Genomic DNA, 24,540 nt, shown 5'->3' on the forward strand with positions numbered 1-24,540 from the left:
ACCTCAGTACCCGCACGGAAAGGGCTTCGCAACGGGCGCAGGCAGCCCCCTCGAGAGCTGCCCGGGCGTGCTCCATCCCCAAACATGAGACACACATCTCATGAGAATCTCCATCCGTGATGTACGGAGGGCAAGAAAAAAACACACCTTCTGTACATCTGGTGGCCGGACATGCTGGTAGACTTCTTCTTCAGGTAAGACACACTGCTTGTAGGACTGGAGCTTTCTTCAAACAACATACAGAGCGCCTGCTGAATAGAAAAAAGCTAATGATGAGTGTGTACAGGTGTGCTTTATACTCCTCCGGTTATTCCGTCACACCTTACCGTTCTAGCAACAAGCCAATAGGATTGGAGTGATTTCATTCACGTTCAGACCTGCTTCGCCTAGAGGCGTTCCCATAGTGTCGTAACCGACGCAGTTCGAGTTCCCTCGAAGGGGAACAGGTGTTGACCAAGATGGGAGGGAATTATTTTTACCAGGGAGGCCAGAGGATAACTGATGATTTTTTTAGCCACAAGCTTTTTTCTTACCAGTTCTGTCGTGTTAGCAGGAAGAGGTCTTCTGAGAAATACTGTGATGAAACCAACACTTGGGTCTTATATACACAAGCCTGCAGACCAGATTTCATTATCAAAGGTCCAATACCTTTGATGATATCATGACATTCAAAATTCAAGTAAGAGTAAGTAAGTAATTCAAGTAAAAAAAAAGAATTTAAAAGAAAACATTCTAATCTTTGGGACTTCCTCACATTAATTCAACTTTTTCACATTGTTCATACTTTTTTTGTAGGTTTATATTAATGCCTTATAAAGGCTAATAACTCCTTTATTATGCACTTATTAAACATTAACAAAGCTCCTTTACAGCTACTTGAATTAAAGTGGAAACAGTGTCTTATTAAGATGAGTAAATGTTTATAAAAATAATTAATAAAAGAAAAAATAGTTACTGTTTTATTTGTCAAGGACGATATCACACTAAGACAGTGGTTCTCAACCTATTTTGGGCCCCCCTTTCCATTTTCCATGTCAGGTGGAAATGTTTTTAATTATATAAAGGGAAACACAAAAATGAGATGGCAGGTGACAATTCAAAATAGAAATAATAGAGTTTCTCCTGTAGCTCAACTTATTTAATATGATTCCTGTTGAGTCTCCCTCCTCTTTTGTGTTTGGGGAAGTAACTTCTTTAAATGTCATTATGGTTCCTTTCACCTCAGTGATAAATCTATTAATTTTAAATCATTAAATTAAATTAAATTACGAATATTAGCCTATTATTACAGTCTGCTAGCTATGCTAACGTTAGCTTACTGATAGCAGGCTTGATAACTGCCTGTTGTTATTTAACATTATTGTTTAGTTGAACCTGTTCCTGTTTAGCGTTGTTAAATGACAGCTGACAGCATGAACTTTATACTGCCATGATTATTTACCTTGCTCACATGTGTTTACATTGTGATATAGCACTTACTTACTAATTTATTAGGAAGACCTGGCATTAGCTAAAACTTCAGCAGAAATAAATGTTTTAATGTTTGTATTTAGTGGGATCAGTTTAGAGACTTTAGTTTGTGCTGTTGTTTTATTATACAAACAGGTGTTTCTGTTAGTCTTCCCTCAGTGATAAAAACTCATCTTCTTATAAAACCTAATATGCACTTCCTGTGCTCTTCTTCTTTGATCTACTTACAATTATCTTGTGTTGATGCACTTTTCGTTAAATCTTAATTTAGGGTGACCAGACGTCCCCGTTTTCCAGGGACAGTCCCCGGTTTTGGAGGCCTGTCCCCGTCTGGAGCTGTCCCCGGAAATGTCCCTGTTTTTAACTGTGTGTTAACCAGACTGTATAAGGTGTTAATAGACCTGAAATCAGATTTTAATTGGACAGAAAGACCTACATATACAGGTGTCGTGCTGAAAAGTGATCATCTGCTGAAAACTGAGGGAGCATATTGAAGCTATGTAGCCCAGTCTCTTTACAGCTGCTTTTATCTGGGTCAAACAGACATAAAGTGCAAATAAACATCACTTTATGCCTGTGGTAATAGCAAAGCTATGTGTTTGTGATACATTAACGTTTCTTTTAACGGAATAATCACAATTGTGGCCAAATAAGTGTTTGCAGTTTATAGCGTAATTAGGCTAGACATTTACGTGATTATAGGAAATAACTGAAGCCTGTTGCTGCTGATGGATTATGTTTTTGGTAGGCGTATGTCTAATATCCTTGTTTATATTTGGAAAACGGAATGTAGCCGATAATTAACACGACTTACCACTGAGTTATATAAAAAATAAAGACATGATCTCTTTTGCAATTATCCTTATGACTCTGCATTATTTTACCTGCTGTGTACCAACTAATCCAGTCCTTTTTACCTGTTAAAATACCTTAAATATACCTTAGTGATAGATTAAATAAATGGCCAATACAACCCATGCAATGCAGTATTCCACTTGCTAGAAAGTAATTGCAGCCTCTACTTATTGACTGAACAGTAGATTTTGCCTCAAAAAGACTTGATTTCATTCAGAAGTTATATTTGACAGATTAGAACTCAGCTAGTACTTTTTACCTCTCAAAAATGCCTTTAAATGGCCAAAACAACACATAAAATGCAGTATTCCACTCACCAGAAAGCTGCTATTGCAGCCTCTACTTATTAACTGATAAGTTATTTCTGCCCTGAAAATGACTTGATTATTTTCATGAAGATTATTTTTGACAGATTATAATTCACCTATTACTGTTTACCTCTTAAAATACCTTTAAATGGCCAAAACCACACATAAAATGCAGTATTCTACTTGCCAGAAAATGATTGCAGCGTGTACTTATTGACTGAAAGGTAGTTTGTGCCTCGAAATGACTTGATTTCATTCATTCGTTATATTTGACAGATGACAAAATTGTCCCCGTTTTTTATTTCATGTATAATAACATTATATTTTTTAGTGGTGCTAATTATCAGAGTTTCAGGAGTGGGACCACACATCAAGCGCATCATTGCCAGCATTTCCATAAATACCCACACGTTCTAAGTCCTCCCCTTCGCCCTCGTATCCTGCCTCCCTCCCACCCCTTTCTCTGTCCTGCCTCCTGATCTCCATCCTCCTCTCCATAGGTTTACAGGGGGTACGTCAAGCCCAGGTGCTACGGCGGATTTCCCTATCGTAGCTTCTAATGTCTATTCAGCTACTGCAAGCTTCATACATCTTCTGTTCGTTACTCAATAAATCATTTAATCATACCCGTTGATTGTGGTCCTTGCTAGTGAAATGACAGACTGACCACCAAACCAAAACCGGTTTTCATTTCAGAAATCTGGTCACCTTATCTTAATTCTTCCCCTGGGTATTTACCTCTTTGATGCGGTACACACTGTTAACTCTTAATAGTATCTATTGTCACTTGTAGATCTCATACGATATTGATGCTTGTATTTTGTTCCTGAAATGTAAGTCACTTTGGATAAAAGCCAAATAAGTCAATGTAAATGGGATGGACAAAATATTAGAAACACCTGTCAGTATATCACAATACAACAACTACAGCCAATGATTATTCTCATTACTAATTAATCTGCTGATTATTTCCTATAAAATGTCAGATAATAGTGAAAAATGTCCATGTCAAGGTGACATTTTCGTTATGCTTTTGTTTTCGTCCGAATGACTGTGACCAGGAAGATATTCAGTTTGTAAAAATGTAGAACGGAGAAAAGTTTGGCTTGTGATTGGTATTGAAATGCTGAATCAGATATCAGTTGTTTGGCTCACCTGCCAAGAAGGAGAATCATAGATGAAAAATTCACAAACCAAGAATTCTTTTTTTTTTACATGCCAAAATGAAAAATTGCCTTTTTTGTGTCACATTTGTTTCAATACTTTAAATTAATATAATAAGAAAATTTGAAGCGTTATTTCATTGTTATTAAATGTACTTTATACTCTCTCCTTCACGTCACCTGCCGCCATCAACCAATTAACCTAGGGCTGGACAACAATAATGATAATTATTGCAATATAATTTTTCTCATTAACAAAATAACAAATGTTCAGTAAATGTTTGATTTAATTCAGCACTTAATTTTAATTAAAATATTTATTTCTTTGAGGAAAAGGGACTAAAAAAAGGTTTTAATTAATTTATCTTGTGCATGTTTGTTGAATACATATTTTATTATAATAGTTTTGAATGTTCTGCCTCAGATTTGTAAAGTGATCCACTGTTTGGCATAAAGTGTTTATTCTGACCAGAAAGAAAAGTTTAAAACCACATTAACTTTCACTCAGGAGCAAAAATCAGCCTTTAAACCTGATAAAATGATGATTTGGCATGTTTCCTGATAATTATCGATATGTTGTTATCGTGATAACATTTTTGGCCTGTTGGACAGTCCCAAATAGCCCTCTGTTTGTGTTTCCCAGCTCAGCGGCATGGGCCTGCGCGACTTCTGGAACAGCTGCAAAGTCTTGATTGTGATGGGTACAGGTCTGGGGCTGATCCACTGGGGCTGGGCTTCAACTTGAAGACAAAGCCAGAGAGGAGAGCGTTCCTGAGCCCAGCATCGTGGCCTACGTTTCACCTCCAGCTGCTGCCAAGAGCAAGTAACTCACACTGAGGTGTGAAACTCATCTTCACCCTGCAGCACCTGCAGCTGGTGACCTGTGCTCAGATAAACAAGCTGAGTGTTTAGGGCAGAGGCTGAGGTGCAGTTCCTCTCATGTCCACCAGATGTTGCTCATTGAAAACTCACTGTACTGAGGCAAACATGAAAAACTTCCTTCCTCCACACAGTAGCACATTATTTTCACCAAAGTTTGTTGTTTATAATCATAAGCCAGCAAGTACTGATCTCAGATTAGATTACACTGAAGTTTCACATCCACACTGTGGAGGTCAGAGACTTTAATGTTATTTATTTCCAAAGTCTGCATCATAACCTGTTTCAGCTCCTATACGTTCACACAGACTGTCTTCTTCTGTCACCAACACTCGTGACAGAACACAGCTCAGAAATCATCCAGCAGATTCGTCTACTTGCAGTTTCTTTGGACCGCGTTGCTGTGGAAACAGCTCGGGTCCAAACTGTCTCGCTGACAGTGAAACAGCAGGAGATATTTATAAAGTCCTGCTTCCGTCGGAAACTGTGAAACAGTCTGCAGGAGCTGCACTGATCCGTGTAGAGAAGGTCAGATGTGTGACTTGAACATTCCCAGCGACATAGGATGCCTGCGCAACAGCAACATACAAACCATGTGATTAAGACAAACTAACCACAAGCCTTTGTGTTGGAGTCCCTAGCAACAAACTGTGGGAGCAAGAAACATTAAATATGTCAAAGCGAAAAATAGTTTTTTAAAACTTACCATACGTGCATTTGTTTGTTTCTTGTTCAGCTTTCAGTCAGTAACAAATCTGTATTTGTCCCCTGCTAAGAAGCAAGTGCAGCTCACTCATAGAAAAGAGTTCCCTACATTAAAAAGCCTCGGTGTATTATAATATTGCATTTTCCAATAACAAAGGAGTTTCCTTTCAACGAAACAAAGGAGGCAAAAACAGGTTTTGGTTTTAACATATGCAACAGTGATTATGCGGCCTGTGTCTATTTCACACAACAAACCTAAGCTACATATTGTCTGCCTACAACAAGCTACTTAAAACACACCTGACACACCTGCTTGAACAGAAATACCTTTCCATGATATGGTTTGTAAGAACACAAACTTCTGTCATGACACAAACAACATCAACTGTTCCTCCATTTTGCTTTCTGTGCTTGACTGGATGCCTGTTTTCTGTTGGCCACACAGGTATTCAGCACAGAGTCAAAGTTCATCACAAAAAAGTTCGCAAAGCTCACCAAGTGATATGTTACAAACCAGCCTGATGCGCAAAAGCCTTTGAAAATAATGAGTTTGGTAGGGTAGTGGTGCTGTTGGCACGTTGTATCTGAAGGGGCCAAAACTATTTATAAAAATACAGCAGAGAAAAAAAAGGTTATGAGTCAAATAATAAAAATAATTTCAAAACAATGATATGAAGTGCCATTAAATGTTCTTTAGTATCTTTGAAAGCCTCAAACAAAGGAGGAAATAAAAGTATTCACTGAAAGCCACGTATAACTTTTTCTTATATTTATACTTAGTATCTCATAATTTGGTGTCTCCATCTTTGTTCTTTGGTGAACTTGCTGCTCTTCTGTAGCGTCTCTCCCTGCAGGTATTTTTACTGTTCTCTAACCTGCTGTTGCTGTATTAATCAATAAACCAATGCAGCTGTCAAAAGTATCAATCAGCTGATGAAACTAAATATGTAAAGGCAGCGTCACAGTTTGAGCTGTAAACATTTCACAAGACCAAAGCTGTTTCCAGCAGCACAGATCTAACAATGATTCACAAATACAACATTTAATTTAAACAAAGTTGTGATTTTTATTGCTGGAGTATTCACTCTCTCTCAATGTGTCTCAGTTTTACAGTTTACTGGTGATATTCTATGGATCTTATTGTTTTATTTTAGTTCACTCTACAAGTATATGTTCTTTACTGTAATTTCATTTACCTACATGAAGGTGGAAATATTGTTTAAAGTCTTCACACTGACGGAGTAAAATTCTTATCAATCAACCCCGCGTTTAGACTCAAACCAACATGTCTGACTTCCTGTCTGGCTCTCTCAGCTTTGAGCCCATTAGTTCCTCCTGAAGATGTAAATCTTTAAAAACACCTCACCTGTTTTAAGGGCTCAGTAATTTCCTCCAACAGCTGCTAGCTGTAGTTTCAATCAGACAAACAGGAGGAAATAGTGCACTATTTTCAGCAGCGGATGAATCCACATGTGGTGCAGGCAGCAGGACGGTGTGTGGGACTGAGTCTGAATAAACTACAGTGTGTTCATGGTGGTTTTGGTTTATCGACAAGGAAAATACAAAATATCCTCATCCTTTAAACCTTAACCTCATCAGGACGGAGGTAAACAGACTTTGATTCAGTCCAGAGAGTTTTATATGATAACCATCCCATTTTCTTTATAACCTTCTCTTTTTTTGTACAGCTCTTTGCCCAGAGCTCAGTGAGCTTCGGAAGATGAACTTCTGGCTACATGTGCTTGTCAGAATCTGTGTTTAGTAGTTTGTGTGTGCAGATTCTTCCAGCTGACCTCACAGCTCATGGCATCAACAGACTTACTTTACACATATTTATGTAGCGTCTAATAATACTGAAATTAGCCTGTATGAAGCCCATAAAATCTCCAAAATACTAGAAAACCTTATTTCTCTACTTTGATCTGCGGCTTTAAAGATGATTTAGTGATTGTTATTTATGTGCTTCTGTTTGCTCTTTGAACTGAAACCCAGTGAGGAAAATATTGGAAACAACATTTTGTTACACCCCCATTTTAAAGGAGCTCTTACATAATAAAGACCCACTTTAACACACAGCTTCGCCTTCTTCACGGTCACTTTTATGTTCTGGAAGGTGCCAGTGGACCTGGCTGAGAGAAACAGCATAACAGAGGAATGGAAAACTTTTTTCCATCTCTAAACACTCAGAAATCCTCCCGTGAAATTCAGCCAGTGACTTTTTTTTCCTGCAGATCAGGTTACAGGGAGGAAGGCTGCTTATATACAAGTTCTGTTTTTACCTGCTGAAAGGCTCCTCAAACATGACTCCCAAGTCTTTTAGTTCAGTGTATTTGCATAATTATCTATTGGATCTCAAGACATTTCACTAATAACAAAATGTCAGCCTCATGGTGCACTGTCTCCAGAGTGATTAGTGAACATGTCTGTACAGTCCATGAAGTGGTGAGATATTTCACAGGTTAGTGAAAACGCTGACTGTTATTGGCGCTAGAAGAAAACTCAGAGGATCACCAAACTCAGTAGGATTCATCCTCTGGGGAACATGAATGTCTGAACCAAAATCCATAGCAATCCATTAAATAGTTGTTGAGTTCTTAGAGTCTGGACCAGCGATGCTTTAACATGTTCTACAAGCACAGCAGTTTGAAATGGTTAAGACTTCTCCAGATCAGTAACTTACCAATGGTCCATAATTACACCACAGTTTTTTTTTGCTGAATCAGAAATCAATTACTCATTATCATTTACAGGCATCCAGAAAGGAAATTACAGTCATTGATCATCCTCTCGCCTGCAGACTTGCTCACGTTGCTCTCTGTGTGTTATGTTTCATGTTTCCTATTCTTCCTCATTTTATTTTGGGTTAATATATATAAATGTAATGTGATCACCTTCACGAGCCCTGCAGCACATATTGACCTCTGTGAAGCTCATAACGTTCAGACGCTGTGAGAGAAGCTGATCTGCTCTGTTTGATTTTGCATTTTCCATCCATCCATCGTCAACCGCTTATCCTGCGTACAGGGTCGCGGGGATTTTGCATTTTGAGAGGTTTTATTGGATTTATTAAGGGTGCAAGTGTTCCTGTTATTGTGTCCCATCCATATACATACAGTGGTGACTCTGCACAAATACATACAAGGACAACTCCTGGACATTTATTAGACTGATGAAGAGTGAAAAGAGATTTGTTGTTGTTAACGCTCAGTTTTTTAAAAGTTTCCTCTTGTTGGTCATCTTACCTGAAACGACGGGTACCAGAGTCGTCTCCATCAGTGCAGTCGGTGAATTTGTTTTTTCTTTTATAAGACTTGTATTGGATGCAGGGTGCTCCGGCGGTTGTCTGTTAATCAAAAGATTGCCAGTTCAATTCCTGGCTCCACAAGGCTGCATGTCGAAGTGTCCTTGGGCAAGATACTGAACCCCCAATTGTGTGTATGAATGTGTGAATGTTAGTTTCTGTTTGAGCACTTAGGCTCAGTGTGAGAATGTATGTGGATGCAGATGTAGTGTAAAAGCTTTGAGTGGTCGAAAAGACTAGAAAGGCGCTATACAAATACGGAGCATTTAGATTACATGTTGTTAAATGAGCTTTTTGGCTGAGTTTTCTACGTCTGCCCAAAGAAACGCTGTTAGTCCTCAAAATCCAGCCAACAAACTGTCAACAGTTTCCATTTGAAGCTGCAGATTTCTCTCCAGTGTGCTCTGTGGGTTCTCCAGAGTTACAGGGACTCTGTTTTGGAAAGAGATGCTGCTCATGATCTTATGAAATGTAATTATTGAAAACCTGTGAGCAGCAAAAACTGATTTCCATTCACCTCCTGAAGTGGATGCAGGAATCTCTGGACAAATAAAAGCAAAACTCCCCGGATGGATGGATGGATGCTGCTACAGGGAAGTGAGAACGTTATTATTATTATTTTCCTTTGTAATTTGGGTGGAACGACCCTTTAGTTTTCCAGTACCACCGCGGCCTTTTCAGACCACAACACCACATCAGGCTCAGATTTCACAGGAACTCCCCGGCTGCTGTTATTGGCCGCTCTCATCCCTGCTCGCTCTCTGGTATGTTGGCTCTGAACGTGTTGGATTTAGATGACGAACATGTGCTGGTTTCCACTGACATCAATCACTCCACAGCGCTGATATGTCTGTCTGCTCTCTGCAGGAGGTCAGAGGTCAACGACATTAAGATACTGTGAGTTGCTTAAACTCAGGATGAAAAAAAACACAGACATGATTTTTGTTTTAAAATGAAAAGGTTCTGTCAGTTTACCGTCACCATTCAAGCTGCCCGGTGGACAAACAAAAGTGATGTTTAAATAGGTGTCATTTACACTGGGGATGCTGGGGACATGTCCCCACCACTTTTTTAAAGCATAATTTGTTAAAAAACGTTCTGAAATATAGCTTGCAGTTAAATAACAAATGAAAATGCCTGCAGAAAGGTTTATTTGCACATTAAGAAAACATGCAATGCAATTAAAATATAGAAGAAACAAATGTGCATCGTCCAAAAAAACTAACTAACTAAAAAAAAACAAGCTGCTGATTCTAAAATAACCCAAAAACGTGCAGCACCAGTCAGTAACTTTAACAACTTGTTGACGCAGTTTCTTTTAGACCCAGTTTTCTGTTCTTTCCCTGTGAACATGACAACAGAGGAGGGAAGACTGCAGGTGTGCTGACTGAGCAGGGATGATATTACAGGAGAAAAGTTGATCTACAGGAGAAACAGATCTGAAAGCAGCACAGACGGACTGAGAGCTGCACTGCACTATATTCTTTAGATTAGATTTAGATATTTTGAAATGTCACGTGCACCCTGCGGGTTGGCCGTTAATCGGAAGGTCGGCGGTTCAATCCCTGGCTCCCCCTGGTTGCACATTGAAGTGTCCTTGGGCAAGATACTGAACCCCCAATTGCCCCTGGTGGCTGTTGTGCCAGTGTATGAATGAGTGTGAATGTTAGTTTCCGTTTGAGCACTTAGGCTCAGTGAATGCAGATGTAGTGTAAAAGCGCTTTGAGTGGTCAGAAAGACTAGAAAGGCACTATATAGAGCATTTACATTTAAGAGATCCATTTTTAACATGCTTGTAATGTAACGTTTATGTGAAGCTGATATCAGACATCATCAACATCTCCACTGACAGACTATCAATAGCAATAACTTTGATGTTTTATTTCACCCTACACACTGTATTTAGAATCTATATTATATGTGTATAGTTTCATTGGGGTGTGTGGATATATCAACATATTTCTGTATATACTCGTGTATATATTTTACACATTTGATATCGGACATGTGCCAAATTTGAATTTCCTCTTCAGAGGATCAATAGAGGAACATCTTGTCTTGTCTGAGGCATCAGCAGTCAGAGTTCAAATTCCCTCTTCATTGTTTCTGTGCTGAGCTGCAGGGCAGAGACAGTAACACAAAGAGGTCATACGTTTAGACATTTCTGACTAAGCAAGCTGCTGAGAAGCACCTGAATGCACCACCAGGGAGGGCGCAGTCTCAGCTGATGCCAAAACTGGCTTCACTGCTCTCCATTCAAATCAGCGGGGTGGCCTCGTCCAGTAATATACTTTTACGTCTATGGGGTCCACAGCATGACGCAGATGTTTCCCACTGTCTACCAGATCTGTGAGTACACTTCATCTTACTGTTGGATCTTCAAGTCCTCAAGTGAAATCAGACATTATTCCTCACTTACAACTGCTTTTATTTTCAGCAAACTTAACATGTGTTAATATTTGCATGAACATAAAAAGATTCAACGACTAAGATATAAACTGAAAAAAGTAAGTGAGTAACAGAACTGGAAAACTGTGTCCCTGAACAAAGGAGGGGTCAAAATCAGACGTAACAATCAGTATCCGGTGTGGCCCTGTGGTCCAGTGCAGGTGTTGTGAGGATGGTCAGCTTTCCTTTTTGTCTTCCTGTAGTAATATCTGAGGCGTCGCACAGTACGGACATTGCAGTCTGTTACGCTGGCAACATCTGCAGTCCTCATGCCTCCTTGCCGCATGTCTAAGGCACGTTCATACAGATGAGCAGGGACCCTGGGCGTCTTCCTTTGGTGTTTTTCAGAGTCAGTAGAGAGGTCTCTTTAGAGTTTGAAATTTTTAGAAACTGTGACCTTAATTGCCTACCGTCTGTGCGCTGTTAGTGTCTCAACGATCATTCCACGGGTGGATGTTCATTGATTGTTTGTTGTTCATTGAACAAGCATGGAAAAACATTGTTTACAACCTTTACAATAAAAATCTGCAACGTTATTTGTTTGTTTACATAATTATTTTTAAAAATACAGTGTCCCGAAAAAAGGGAAGTTTCTCTTTTTTTTAAAAAAGTTCTGATCAAATATGTAGTCACTGTGTTTTGCTTTTGCGGAATCTTGACATCTGCTTTACTATATTTATAAATGTAGGCCTTTGGCATAGAAATGTGTGAACACAGATGCCTTTGATTCCTGTAAGCTATGGAGTGTAAATAATAATCAGGTTAGAAGTTTATCTTCTTAAACAATCTAGTTAGAAGTGGAACAGGAGGCTGAAAACACATGCCGTTGGTGGATATACTGCAGTTTCTCTGAGCGTTCAGTGAAGTTGAAGTTGAGGGCAGTATCTGTTGTTTTAGGTTTTGTTTAGGTTCTATGGTGAAGATGAAAAGACATAAAATTAAGTCATGACTAACTTTCTGTTTGCATTACAGTTTGCAGCCAGTGTACTGATTTCTGCCTGCAGAGGGCAGCACTGTTTATTGCACTGGGTGAAAATTGTCAAATTGTCCCAGTTTGGTCATTGCTGGAAATGATCTGCACACAGATGTAGGATTTGAACCAGGAATCAGTTTAAGCTTGATCCTCTCAGCATCAAGAATTATCGACTCTGACAGTCCTGGTAACTGACTTCAAAGCAGCACTAATCAATATTTTATTAACAGACGTATACTGGACAGTGATTTAATGATCTCCAGACAGTTCCCCTCAGCTCATTGTTCTGGCTGAGTCTCCCTGATAAGCCGACTGTTCACAACCTGCAAACAGAGACGAGCTGGTGAAGAACGTGGAACATCTAGTAGACCCAGATATTTCCCTCAGGAGACGGTGGAAATCAAATACAGAGCTGAAAGGAGGGTTAATATCACACTTAGGTCTCATAGGTGTCATTTATGCTGGTGATGCTGGTCCCCATCACTTTGTGAAATTCTTTGATGAATTCATCAAAGAATTTGTTAAAAATGTTCTTGCAACAAAAAATGTTAAATAACAAATGGAAATTTCTTTATTAACACAATAAGAAAACCTTTAATGCAATTTAAATATAGAAGAAATAAATGTGCATTGCCCAAAAAAGTAGCTTAAGCTAAAAAAAAACCAACTGATTACTGTATTATATTTCATTATATTTTCATATTTTGAATTTTCCTACCACCTGAATTTCCACCAATGGTGGAAATTCAGGTGGTAGGATCTTGGTGCAAAAAATGTCTCCAGAATGCAGGAATAAGTGTTTAATGCTCAAAATGTTGATGCGCAGACTCCCACTCATTTCAGCATTTAATGTTTCTTCAAAATAAAGTAGATCTTCTCATCATGTCTCGTGAGCTCAGTGTACACCCCTAATCTGAGCCCTTATTCCTCCACCACTTCAACACAAAGTTGCCATAGGTGTCTACTGCCGCCCCAGTGCAGCATTCCATCAGATGGACACCAACACCACTCAGCACTCAGCCTGGTTGAAGCTTGAACAAAAGCAGAGAGGAAGGTCGTGTTATGCCTTCCCCTGTTAAACCTTCTGTTATAGAAAAGTACTTTTATAATCTTCCTGCTTCTCTCTGCTGCTGAGGGTTTTACTGCTCCGGTTTCTTCTCTGTCATTATTGGCTCTGTTTTTCTTCGGCTGTGTTTGAATTCTTCTCACTTTTATTAGGTTTGTACGAGCTCTTTTGACTTTTATGACTTTGATCGGCTTTGGTTTCTCTGATCCTTTTACTTCCCAACAGAGTGACCGAGCCTGTATTTTGTTTTTTAGGGTCTGAGGTGGAGGATGATAGGACAGCCACAGCTGCTTGGACTTTTCCCAGGATGACTTTTCTCTGAGTAACTGGCAGAAACAGCGTTCAGGGTGAGAGCCTGGATTTCTTATTCTGAATATTTAAACCATAAGGAGACCAGTGAGGGCTGCGAAGTTTTACTTTTATCGCACCTTCTCTCACCACATCAAGGGAAACAAAAAGACATTGAAACCCAGTCGAATTAATTTCTTTTCACATAATTAGAGGACAATCAGATGAGAGATGTGACGACAGTGCAGGAACAGATTTTAATGGAAGTCTAGATGGTTTTGGTAAGAGGAGGGCTGATCACTGATAGGTTTCATTTACACTGGGACGCTGGGGACATGTCCCCATCACTTTTTTAAAGCATAATTTGTTAAAAATGTTCTGAAAAGTAGCTTGCAACGAGAAATGTTAACTAACAAGTGAAATTGCTACTAGAAAGGTTTATTTGCCCAATAAGAAAAAATACAATGCAGTTTGAATATAGAAGAAATAAATGTGCATTGTCCAAAAAAAGGAACTTAAACTAAAATAAAACAATCTGATTGCTGCATTATTACATTATATTTTTATATTTGGAATTGTCACCTGCCACCTGGATTGTGTTTCCTTTGATATAAATAAAGGCATTTCCATAAATTCCAGAAAGTCTCCAGAATGCAGGAAATTATGTGATTAAGGCTCAAAATCTTCTGACTTTCACAACATTGTGCAGAGCGAAGCTGCTGTTTACATTTGAGGAACAACATACAAGCATCAACAGAGCATCAAATACAGCACGAGATCTACAACTGACAATACATGCTAGTAAGAGCAGCAATAAATACTAGTAAGAGCTCATAGCACATATCGCATCAATGGGGTAAATACCTAGAGAAAGAAGTAAGAGTTAACAAAATGTCCAACAAGACAAGATAATTGTAAGGGGATTATTAGAGCACAGGAAGTGCATGTTAGAGGTTTGGAGTTAAAAGGTGTTATCAGAGGAAGTGTTCTCTGCAGAGTTTTCAGGAGCTTCTTTTCAGGAGAAGTTAGGGAGGGACGCCCCTGCTCTGATGGCGTGTGGTAGCTCTTTCCACCATCGTGATGTCACAGATGAGAACAGGGACTAAGGTTGCTTTGTGTGAAGGGATGGCAGAGCCAGGCGGCGTTCGTTGGAAGAGCGCAGTGGCCAAGAAGGAACATAAACTTGTATTATGGAGTTTAGGTAGACCCAGTAGTAGCTCTGTAGAAGAAGAAGAAGAAGATATACTTTATTTAATCCCGTGAGGGGAAACTCAATGTTTTCACTCTGTTATTACGTTAGTATTTTTACACACAGGTCCGAATAGCACCCATAGCAACACACAGAGAGATGTCAGAGTGAGGGGGCTGCCAGTCAGTGCGGCGCCCCGAGCAGTTGGGGGTTCAGGAGCTTGCTCAAGGCCTTCTTCGGCAGTGCCCAGGAGGTGAACTGGCACCTCTCCAGCTACCAGTCCACGCTTCGCAACTCTGATCCGAGCTGGATTCGAACCTCCTTACGGTCTGAGCTACTGCTGCCCCAATGCAGCAGTAGCTTGGTAACTGGAATTTGAGAAGTCACAGTGTTGCTACACTCAAGTTAAACTAAACTGAACTTTGAACCCAGATACGCTGACCTGAGTGTCAGGTATGTTTATTTGCCGCGCAAAGTGACATCCAGAAGTCTCAATGTCACTGTGAGGATGTAAGTAATGACTCCAGGAAGACACTGTGTCCAGCTAAAAAACAGACCAGGACATAACCTTGTTGTTTTTTGACTGATTAATGTTTTGTGGGGGATGCAGGCATGGTAGTGCAATCAAAAACGGCCATTGTGAAAAGGAGTTAATGTGAAGATTTATATAGGCCCTATCTTATGTATATGAAAGCATGTGTTGTGCTGTATGAGAGTATTTACTGAGAGATGTCTATTTTGTTGTTATTTTTGTGTTGTTTTTGCAAAGCTGCAAAGTCCAAAATTTATCTTATCTTATTAAACGAGATATAGCTGGTGCTGGTGATTTTGTTAGCTTGGCTAGAAAGAGCCAGGCTAGCTCTTTCCCCATATTTCCAGTATTTATGCTAAGCTAAACTAACTGGCAGCTGGCTGTAGCGTCATATTTAACAGACAGAGTGGTGTAAATCTAACTCCTGGCAAGAAAGCAAATAAGCGTATTTCCTAAAACTATTTCTTTAAGTTTAATAGAGATGCAAGTTGATCATTGACAGTTTGATTTCTCAAACATGACCTGGTTCCAGCTTCTTCTTTGTAGGGATCTGTGATTTTATGATGGTAAAAGGATTTTTCTTTGGATTTTGGGCATTTGAAGACACTTGGACTCTGAGATATCGTCCATGTCAATATCTTTTTGGACATTTTATAGACCTCACAATTAATCGATGGATTGAAGAAAGTTATCGATAATGAAAATAATTGTTAGTTACAGTCCTGAAGTTTCTGGGTATTCATACAGATCTTTGTCAAAACTGTATCTGAATATGGTCAAAACAACAAGTGATCTTTATGTTGTCCTGAAACTTAAACAAACAATCTGCAGTCGTCTAATTGTTTAAAAATTTACTTCTCAACGCAGCTTTATTCATAAACTATATGGCCAAAAGTATGTGGACACCCGTGCACAGATACTTTTGGTCTGAAGCTATTAGTTTGTTTTAAATAAGAGAATTTTAATCAACAGTGAGCTTCAAACTTTGTGGCAAAATTTTGATTAAGGTCATTTCCTGTTTAAACACGATATGTTCCAATGCTCAGGTTCACAAAGAAATGGTCTTAAAGCATTTGAAAAGCTCTGTTCTGCTGAGTTTCTTTGGGTCTTTGTGTTTTGGAGTATTAATCGTACAAAACAAAATATTTCAATATGCAAATTTGGGCTCTTGGGACATGTGATGGGCATTTTTTTTTACTATGTCCTGATGTTTTAAAAACAAACAATTACCACCCCAACACCACCCCACTCTTAGAGAATATACCTTCTTTTCACCAGTCCACCACTCATATTCTCGCCTTGACTATTTTTTGGTTAGCAGCTCAATTATGACAGACATTTCCAACACTCAGATTCACCCTATCACTATCAGTGATCATGCACCGGTTTCTATCACTCTTACTAAAAAAAGGGTCACACGGCCAACTAGAAGTTGGAGATTTAACGCATCATTGCTTAAAGACCTAGATTTTATAAATTACTTCAAAAAGGAGTGGGCAATATATATGGAAATTAATGACCTGCCAGGAACCTCGCCATGTCTTCTTTGGGAGGCAGCAAAAGCAGTCATGAGAGGTAAAATAATCTCCTATTCATCATACAAAAAAAAGAAAGAGCGATCTTGAGAATTAGAGCTAGAACAAAAAATAAAAACATTAGAAACTACCCTTGCTGCCTCCCCACAGGAACACATGCTGAATGATCTGAGAAAATCAAAACTTGAATTAAATGAAATTATTAATAAAAAGACCCAATTTCAGTTGCAAAGACTACGCTTGGAGACCTTTGAACATGGCAATAAATCCGGCAGATTCTTAGCCAGCCAATTGAAATTGAATAAAGAAAAAATAACAATTTCCTCCTTAAAGGACTCAGCAGGGAATTTGACTTATAACCCAGAAGAAATCAACAATGCATTCAGAGATTATTATAAAAACTTATATACATCACAAATTGATCCATCTAGCTCTAACATCGATGCATTTCTGAACAATATAGATTTGCCAAGGTTAGATGATGAACAGATCAGGGCTCTGGATTCACCTGTTTCAATGGCTGAACTCCAGGAAGCTCTCTTACATATGCCGAATAATAAAGCCCCTGGGCCAGATGGTTTTCCCGCTGAATTCTATAAGGAATTCTGGGAAATACTTGTGCCCACATTCTATAGGATGGTTATGCAAATTATGGGTACTTGCATGTTTCCTCCAACAATGAACTCTGCTAATATCAGCCTGCTCCTTAAACCAGACAAAGACCCCACACTCCTGTCCAGTTATCGCCCAATATCACTTATTAACGCAGATCTTAAAATCATCTGCAAAACCCTAGCAAGAAGGCTAGAGAAGGTCACTCCTGGTATAATACACTCTGACCAAACAGGATTTATTAAGGGCAGGCACTCCACCAACAATACACGCAGGCTACTTAACGTAATAGACTATGCCACTATTCATAACCTGGAAACTACAGTTGTTTCTTTAGATGCAGAGAAAGCATTTGACAGAGTAAATTGGAAATTTCTATTCGCTACTTTATATAAATTTGGATTTGGAAACTCTTTCATAGATTAGATTAAAATCTTATACAGTTCCCCAAGAGCTTCTGTCAAAACAAATGATCCTACTTCTCCATGCTTTAGTCTCCAGAGGGGTACCAGGCAGGGTTGCCCACTCTCTCCCTCGCTATTTGCTATTTTTATAGAACCGCTAGCAGCTGCGATCAGACAAAATAATAATATTAAAGGAATTCAAACAGAAAATATACACCACAAGATAAGCCTTTATGCAGATGATGTATTACTTTTCCTCCTAAACTCACAAACTTCTCTTTCTGAGACAATCACACTTATAGATAAATTCTCGGACTACTCCATTAACTGGAGTAAATCCAGAGTCTTACCTGTAAAGTGTGATTTCCAGAGTATATCTACCACACCGCTAAAGTCTGGGAATATTACATATCTGGGTGTCAATATTTCCTCCAGGCTGTCAGATTTGACATGGCTAAACTACACGCATTTACTTAAATCAATAGAGGATGACCTTGTACGGTGGACATCATTACCTATATCACTCATGGGAAGAGTCTCCACCATAAAAATGATGGTCCTACCTAAAATCAATTACCTGTTTTCAATGTTACCCACCAAACCCTCTGCTGTCTGGTTTAAATCACTGGACTCAAACATCTCAAAATTTTTGTGGAAAAATAAACCCCCACGAATCAGTCTAAAAACTATGCAAAAAGCAAAAGACTGTGTGGTTTAGAACTGCCAAATTTTTATCATTACTTCCTGTCCAATAGACTACAATATATCTCAAAATGGATCAATCAGAGCCCCCTGGACCACTCATGGATGGACATAGAACAAACATTCTGTAAGGAAATTAAAATTTCCGATATGCCATTCATCAGTTCCAGCATCAAACGTCATACCTGCTTTAAAAGCATTAACATAAGCACTTCCTTGGCAGCTTGGTGGGAACTTCTCAAAATATCTGGGTCTTCACCTATCCCATGCAGATTTACCCCAATCTGGAATAATCCTGACATCCTGCAAAATAAGAAAACACTAAATTCCCCACTGTGGTATGACAAAGGGATAAGACATCTAGAGCATGTAATGCAAGGCAGTAACTTTATTCCATTCCAGGATCTAGTGGCACAATATGGAATTAGCCATAATAGATTTCTGGATTTTCAACAGTTTAAATCCATAATTCAGGCTAGATTTAAGGATAAAATAATGGACTTAGATTTACCTCCAATGATAACAGACTTTCTTAAACTCTCGCCTCCAAAACTGTTATCAAAAGTATACATGTTACTATTAAAAACAGATAGTTCAATCTCTCTCCCATTCTTAAAGTGGGAAACAGATCTATCAAAACTTTTGGATGCAGATATGTTTAAATACCTTTAGAATGACTACAAATCCCAATCTACAACTTATACAGTATAAAACTCTCCATAGAACACACTATACTGGACAAAGGATGTTCAGAATGGGTCTTATGCAGTCAAACATCTGCTGGAACTGCTCAGGCAACATATCTGATAGTTACATGCATACATACATGAAAGTTACCCCGTTCCAGTTTCCCCATCACTCTGCGTGCTGGGGGACCTAAATGACATTAGTATAGAGGTTGACACATCATACATGCTTCTCACTGCCGTATGCATCGCCAAGAAAACTATCCTCATGAACTGGAAGGCCAAAAAGAATATAAGTATCACCCAATATCGGAATCACATTAGCATGGAGAAAATGTCTGCTATAAAAAAAAAATTGACACAATTCCAATCTCTCTGGTTCCCCTTGATCAACTTTATCACTTAATGGGGGTGGGTGTGTACTGCCTTGCTGGTCAGGGTCCTGTGCGGCCGGTAGGTGTGTCTGGGGGTGGGTTGATTCTTGGATGCATCGCAGTGCGGGCGTGGGGGACTCGTTTTTGTTTTTTTTGAATGTTGGTTGATGGCGTGGTGTTGGCGGGGGGCGGTGGTGCGGCGCTCGGGATGCCTAGTGCGCGGGCTTGACAGGGGGACCAGTGTTTGCCCTGTATTCGGCGTGCCGCTGCTGCGGGGTGGGTAGCCACTCTGCTTGGGTGTTGTGCGGTTGTTGGTATCGGTGCGTGGGTGGCGCTCGGTGCTTTGCTGCCTCTCTGTGGGTCCTGCGTGTGGGTCCAGGTTGGAGGGAGGGGGCGGGCGGTGGGGGTTGGCGGGGGGGGATGCTTGTGGTGGGTTTCGGTCCAGTGGCGAACGTGTGGGTCACGATGTAGCCGTGGGTGGAGGTCTGTGGGCTCCCTGGCTGCGGGGGGTATGGGGGCGGTTTGCGGCGGCTGGCATCTCTCCTGTGCAGCGCATTACTTGGCTGTTGTGTACCGCTAGTTAGACTGGTAGCGGGATAGTTTCGGTTGGCTCACTTGTAGGTCGTGATTGGCTTGCATGCCTGGCAGTGGGGCTGCCAGAGGGGCCCCGGCGAGGACGGGGTATTGTTGGACTTTGGGTTAGTTTTTGGTGCTCCTCCTTGGGGGTGCTTGACTGGGCCCCTGTCCAGGGGTGAGATGGTGACCTGTGCGGCGCGTTTGCTGCCGGGCTGGGACTTGCTGCTGGTGTTTCTCTCCGCTGGCTTTCGCTGTCGTGTTATTCCGTTTGCTCTCTCTCGTTTGCTCGACCTCGCACGCGGGATTCACAGGGGGCTGCTGGGCATTGGGTGTTGCCGTGCTCACGCAGTGTGCGCGTTGGGCTCGTCACTTGTGCATTGGTGTTGATGATTGCGTGGCATTTGGGCGTTTTGGTTGTTCGCTGTACGGCGGTGGGGTGCTGGGTGCGGTGGGTGGGGGTGGGGGGGGGGGGGGGGGGGGGGGGGGGGGGGGGGGGGGGGGGGGGGGGGGGGGTTATATTATTTTTATTGTTTGTTTTTGTTTGTGTTTGTTTGTTGTTGTTTTTCTCCTCCCCAAGCCCCCCTCTCTGTTCTATTGCAGGTTTCGTTGCTTTCTGCAATTGGTGTTTCCCACTGCTTTTCCCTATAGTCCCCACCTTCCATCCCCCTTCTCTTACAGGTCTTGTCCTTTCTCTGTGCTGTCTGTGTGTGCCCCCCCATCCCCGTGTCTGCCCCCCTGTCCGGCCTGGTGACAAATCAATACATAATTAAATAAATAAGAAAACAGACAAAGGAGTATATTAATACTCTCTTGTTGAAGTAAAATCTGTCTGGCACAATATGGTATCCAGGTCATCATACTCTCTGGGCAGGACAGGTTAAAAAAAAAAAAAAAAAAAGAAAAAAAAGCTCATTCCATTTTTTTACCAATAGTATGATGAGAAGATTGACACCAAACTCAAGGTTAGCCTAGCTTAGCATAATGAGTGGAAGCAGGAGAAACAGCTGGCTTGATTCTTTACAAAGCTTTAAAATAAACTGTAAATTGCAGTACTCCACTAGCTGCCTGACAACCTCATTTGTTTGTGTACAGATTAAACAGCCTGAGCCCACAAGAAGGTTCACAAAATATATTATCTCACTGAAAAGGGGAAGATTACTGAAGCTTTCTTAAACATGCTATTGTTTCAATCTATAAGGTGTCCATGTTGCTTTTGCTGCTTTAGCCAGATACACAGTTACAACTTTAAGTCTACATTTACCACTTCCTGTGGTTTGAACTGCAGGGAAACCACCCGGAAAATGCAGTTTAGCAGCTTTAGGTAGCCAGTACGCAAACTGCGGTTAGAGGGCAAAGGGTATCCCTGTTACTTTACTAACGTTTGAAAAAAATTGATTCATCTAAAACCCTCACAGAACCTTTTTCAATCATTCTAGCTCATGAGCTTTCTTTCACTCCCTAACTGATATTCCATCGGTTTATATTTTGAATGAGCCCTCCCTGTAAAGTCCTGCCCCCACATCCCTACATCCGGTTTGAACAGTAAATACATCACATTAGGTTGAGTGAAACACCTCCCTGGTTAAATATTAATGTTACTAAAGGAAGCCATGCTTGCTGCTGTGTGACTGCTAAATCTGTTGATGGTTGGTCAGTAATGAACCCCCCCCTCCACCCAGCTTTATTTTAAGCCAGAGTGCAGATCCACCCCTGTCGTACAGTTGTCACATGCGGACGTCCCTGCATTAGAGTTATTTGTTTATTTATTTATTTTGGCAGGCTGGGGTGCCGCAGGCTGCTGTCAGTCATTTGACTTCAACAGACGCTTGGCATACCATCTGTGGGGCCAAAGCCTTTAATCACCTCTAAGTCCATTAGATTGCCCAGCAAAGGTCCTTAAGAGCTTAAAAAGCACAACCGGCACACTTTCACACACACATTTACACATCAGCTCTGAGAGATATTTTTAGTTAACTTCTGGATAATTACTGTCTGTTGGCCGGTTTTGGTCTCATTTGTGATCTTAATGACAACATATTCTCTTGTGCCATCATTAGTGATGTTGCAGTCCTATTTGTTTTCTTTATTTAACTAACTATGTGTGCATGCGTATGATCCAATCTAGTGGTCCTAACAAGATTAAATACGCCATGTGAGTGTACAGATTTAGCATGAGTGGCCTTAACATGGCAGTTGTGGTGGGGGTTGTGTTGTGATGTGAGACAGACGGCTACAGAGTGATCAGAAGTGAAAACACTGTAAAGAAACAAGGATGATGCCATGACTTCCTATGATCTACCCTGAACATCATCAAGACTGACTAAATTACAGAATTACCATAGCTCAGTATTGTAGCAAAGCCCTTTAAAGCAAGCAAAGAGAAAGCCAAAACTATACCAAATGGCCCAAAGTTTATGGACACCCCTCTCCACATACTTTAGCGTACTTTCAGTGTGGGGCTGTTTGTTTACAACTCAATCTTTTGGGGTATTTTTAATTTTGTTCAGACCAAATTAAGGATTGGAAGATGAAACACTGGGCTCTGTATTTATTTTCTGAAATTTTGCAGAAAAAATATAAATATCTATCTCTCCATGCAGATAGTTTTGGTTTTATTGTCCAACTTTTTAGATATATTATAGTTGAATATCTGATCTGCCTACCACTCCAATACAGTGGAGGTGACTGGAATGTAATCTTTACTGCTTATACCATTTTAAAATAATTCTGCAGCAACAACTCTTTCAAGAAACAGCGTATGTTACTGTTGTAACTGTAAACTGTTTTCATAGGAAGTATTTCTTAATAGTTCTTAAAGGCACTGTCAACCTAGCCTTCTGTTTAGTGAAAATGGCTCACGCTCATCCCTGGAAAAACACGAGATGTAACGGACACACAATCACGTCTTTATTTCCAAACAGTGCACCAGTGTTTCCATTGGTCGACTGTGTGAATTCACAGTTCACAGCAGAACAAAGGTGAACTCTGACTTGCGAGTTCATCACAGCAGGCCACATTAAAACAGGAAATACATCCTTGAATTTGTCCGTTGTGGGGGCTAAGCATTGGGACACAAACCATCAACCGCAACATCCCCAGTACATGTCCAGCCAGCAACCTTTGTAGCATGTCATTCCCCATGACTAATAGCTCTCTAATAATGGCCAAAAAACACTGCCTTCCTGAAGTGAATAAGAAAGGAAGCGAGTATTCTTTCTGTTCTTTTTTGTAATTTGGGTGAACTTTAATAATGTATACGATAAAAAAATTAAAATCCAGGCAATGTGAAATAAATTTACATCATTTACATGTTTTGCTGCTCTTGCATAACTGCAAATGTCCAAGTTTGGTTGAAATGGAAGGGTGTTATTGTTAAAACAATTATTATTCATGTGATAATAATAATGATACATTTTAAAATGTTAAATAGGTGCCACCACCATCAGACTAAATGAGAGTGGTTGAGAGCACAGACTGTGCCAATCACTCTGACCAGCCAAATTACATAATGTAGGCTACTACATCATATTTCTATTCATTCTATTCATATTTCTAACACCAAGTATAATTACTTTATCATACTATTATGGTGTATGTTGTTATTGAAGATGGTATCATATCTAATCACACTACTGTCACTTTGCTTGAGACTTCTTCTTATTTTCTTTTACGTTTCTCTTTTCATCTGTTCTTATTTCTGTCTATCTTAATGTGATATACTCACATATAGATTAACAGGAAAATAAAAATAATACATATAATAAGTTTTAAACATTCTTCTGCACACCTTGCCGCAGCCAGCTATAATTAGCTGTCACTCAGCTCCTCCATGGTCCCAGTATGTTGAGCCGTAGCGGGGGAGGTTTTTTGGAGCTGCTGCCGCTCACACTTCCGTGTTGTCTGTCACCGTAAAGCAGGAAGCACTGTAGTAACGTGAGGGAGTTAAATCTGCCCTTCGGCTGTTTACCTACAGGTATGTTCACCGGCTGACACCCGAAACGTCTGTAATGTCTCTGTGTGTTTCCTCTAAAGCCGCCGCAGTGTTTGGACTTTACTGAGACGTTAGCTTCTGAGGCTAATTCCTCTGGACAATCAGTGTTTACAGGACTGTTCGTTAGTGTCACAGCGGACAGCCTTAGCCTGTTAAAGAGGCTTTGTATGTTATTGTTCTGACTTAAACCCGCTGTTAAACGTCTCTTACGAACACACAAACAGGTGATTTTAACGTTACAGAGTCGTCATTCCGATGCCAGGTGAAGTGAAACAGCAGGAGAAGCTACATGGAGGCTAACTAACCCAGGACCAATCGGTGCTCAGCATACAGAGGAACTGCGGTACATTAGCACCACAATGCCAGCCGGTAAGGTGTGTGTGTGTGTGTGTGTGTGTGTGTGTGTGTGTGTGTGTGTGTGTCGACAACATGTTAAAGAAATAACACTATACGTTGGGTGTGCGAGTGTTGCATTCAGTGTTA

General features: G+C 40.2%; 1 protein-coding gene across 4 annotated transcripts in view; it reads left to right on the forward strand.

The window, feature by feature from the left end:
* The first annotated feature begins 23,927 nt into the window (after positions 1 to 23,927).
* efr3a (EFR3 homolog A (S. cerevisiae)) overlaps positions 23,928 to 24,540 on the forward strand; it is a 254,822-nt gene continuing 254,209 nt past the window's right edge. The window contains exons 1-2 of one of the 4 annotated variants that reach the window (XM_046052401.1): positions 23,928 to 24,039; positions 24,300 to 24,426. In XM_046052401.1, the coding sequence (XP_045908357.1) occupies positions 24,417 to 24,426 (10 nt within the window). In that variant the 5' untranslated portion in view covers positions 23,928 to 24,039; positions 24,300 to 24,416. Of the gene's footprint in view, positions 24,040 to 24,059; positions 24,432 to 24,540 lie in introns of those variants that run through there. The other 3 variants (XM_046052402.1, XM_046052403.1, XM_046052400.1) reach the window with 3 other exon arrangements.

This window comes from Micropterus dolomieu, linkage group LG06 (genome assembly GCF_021292245.1).
Source record: "Micropterus dolomieu isolate WLL.071019.BEF.003 ecotype Adirondacks linkage group LG06, ASM2129224v1, whole genome shotgun sequence".
NCBI classification, from domain to species: domain Eukaryota; kingdom Metazoa; phylum Chordata; class Actinopteri; order Centrarchiformes; family Centrarchidae; genus Micropterus; species Micropterus dolomieu.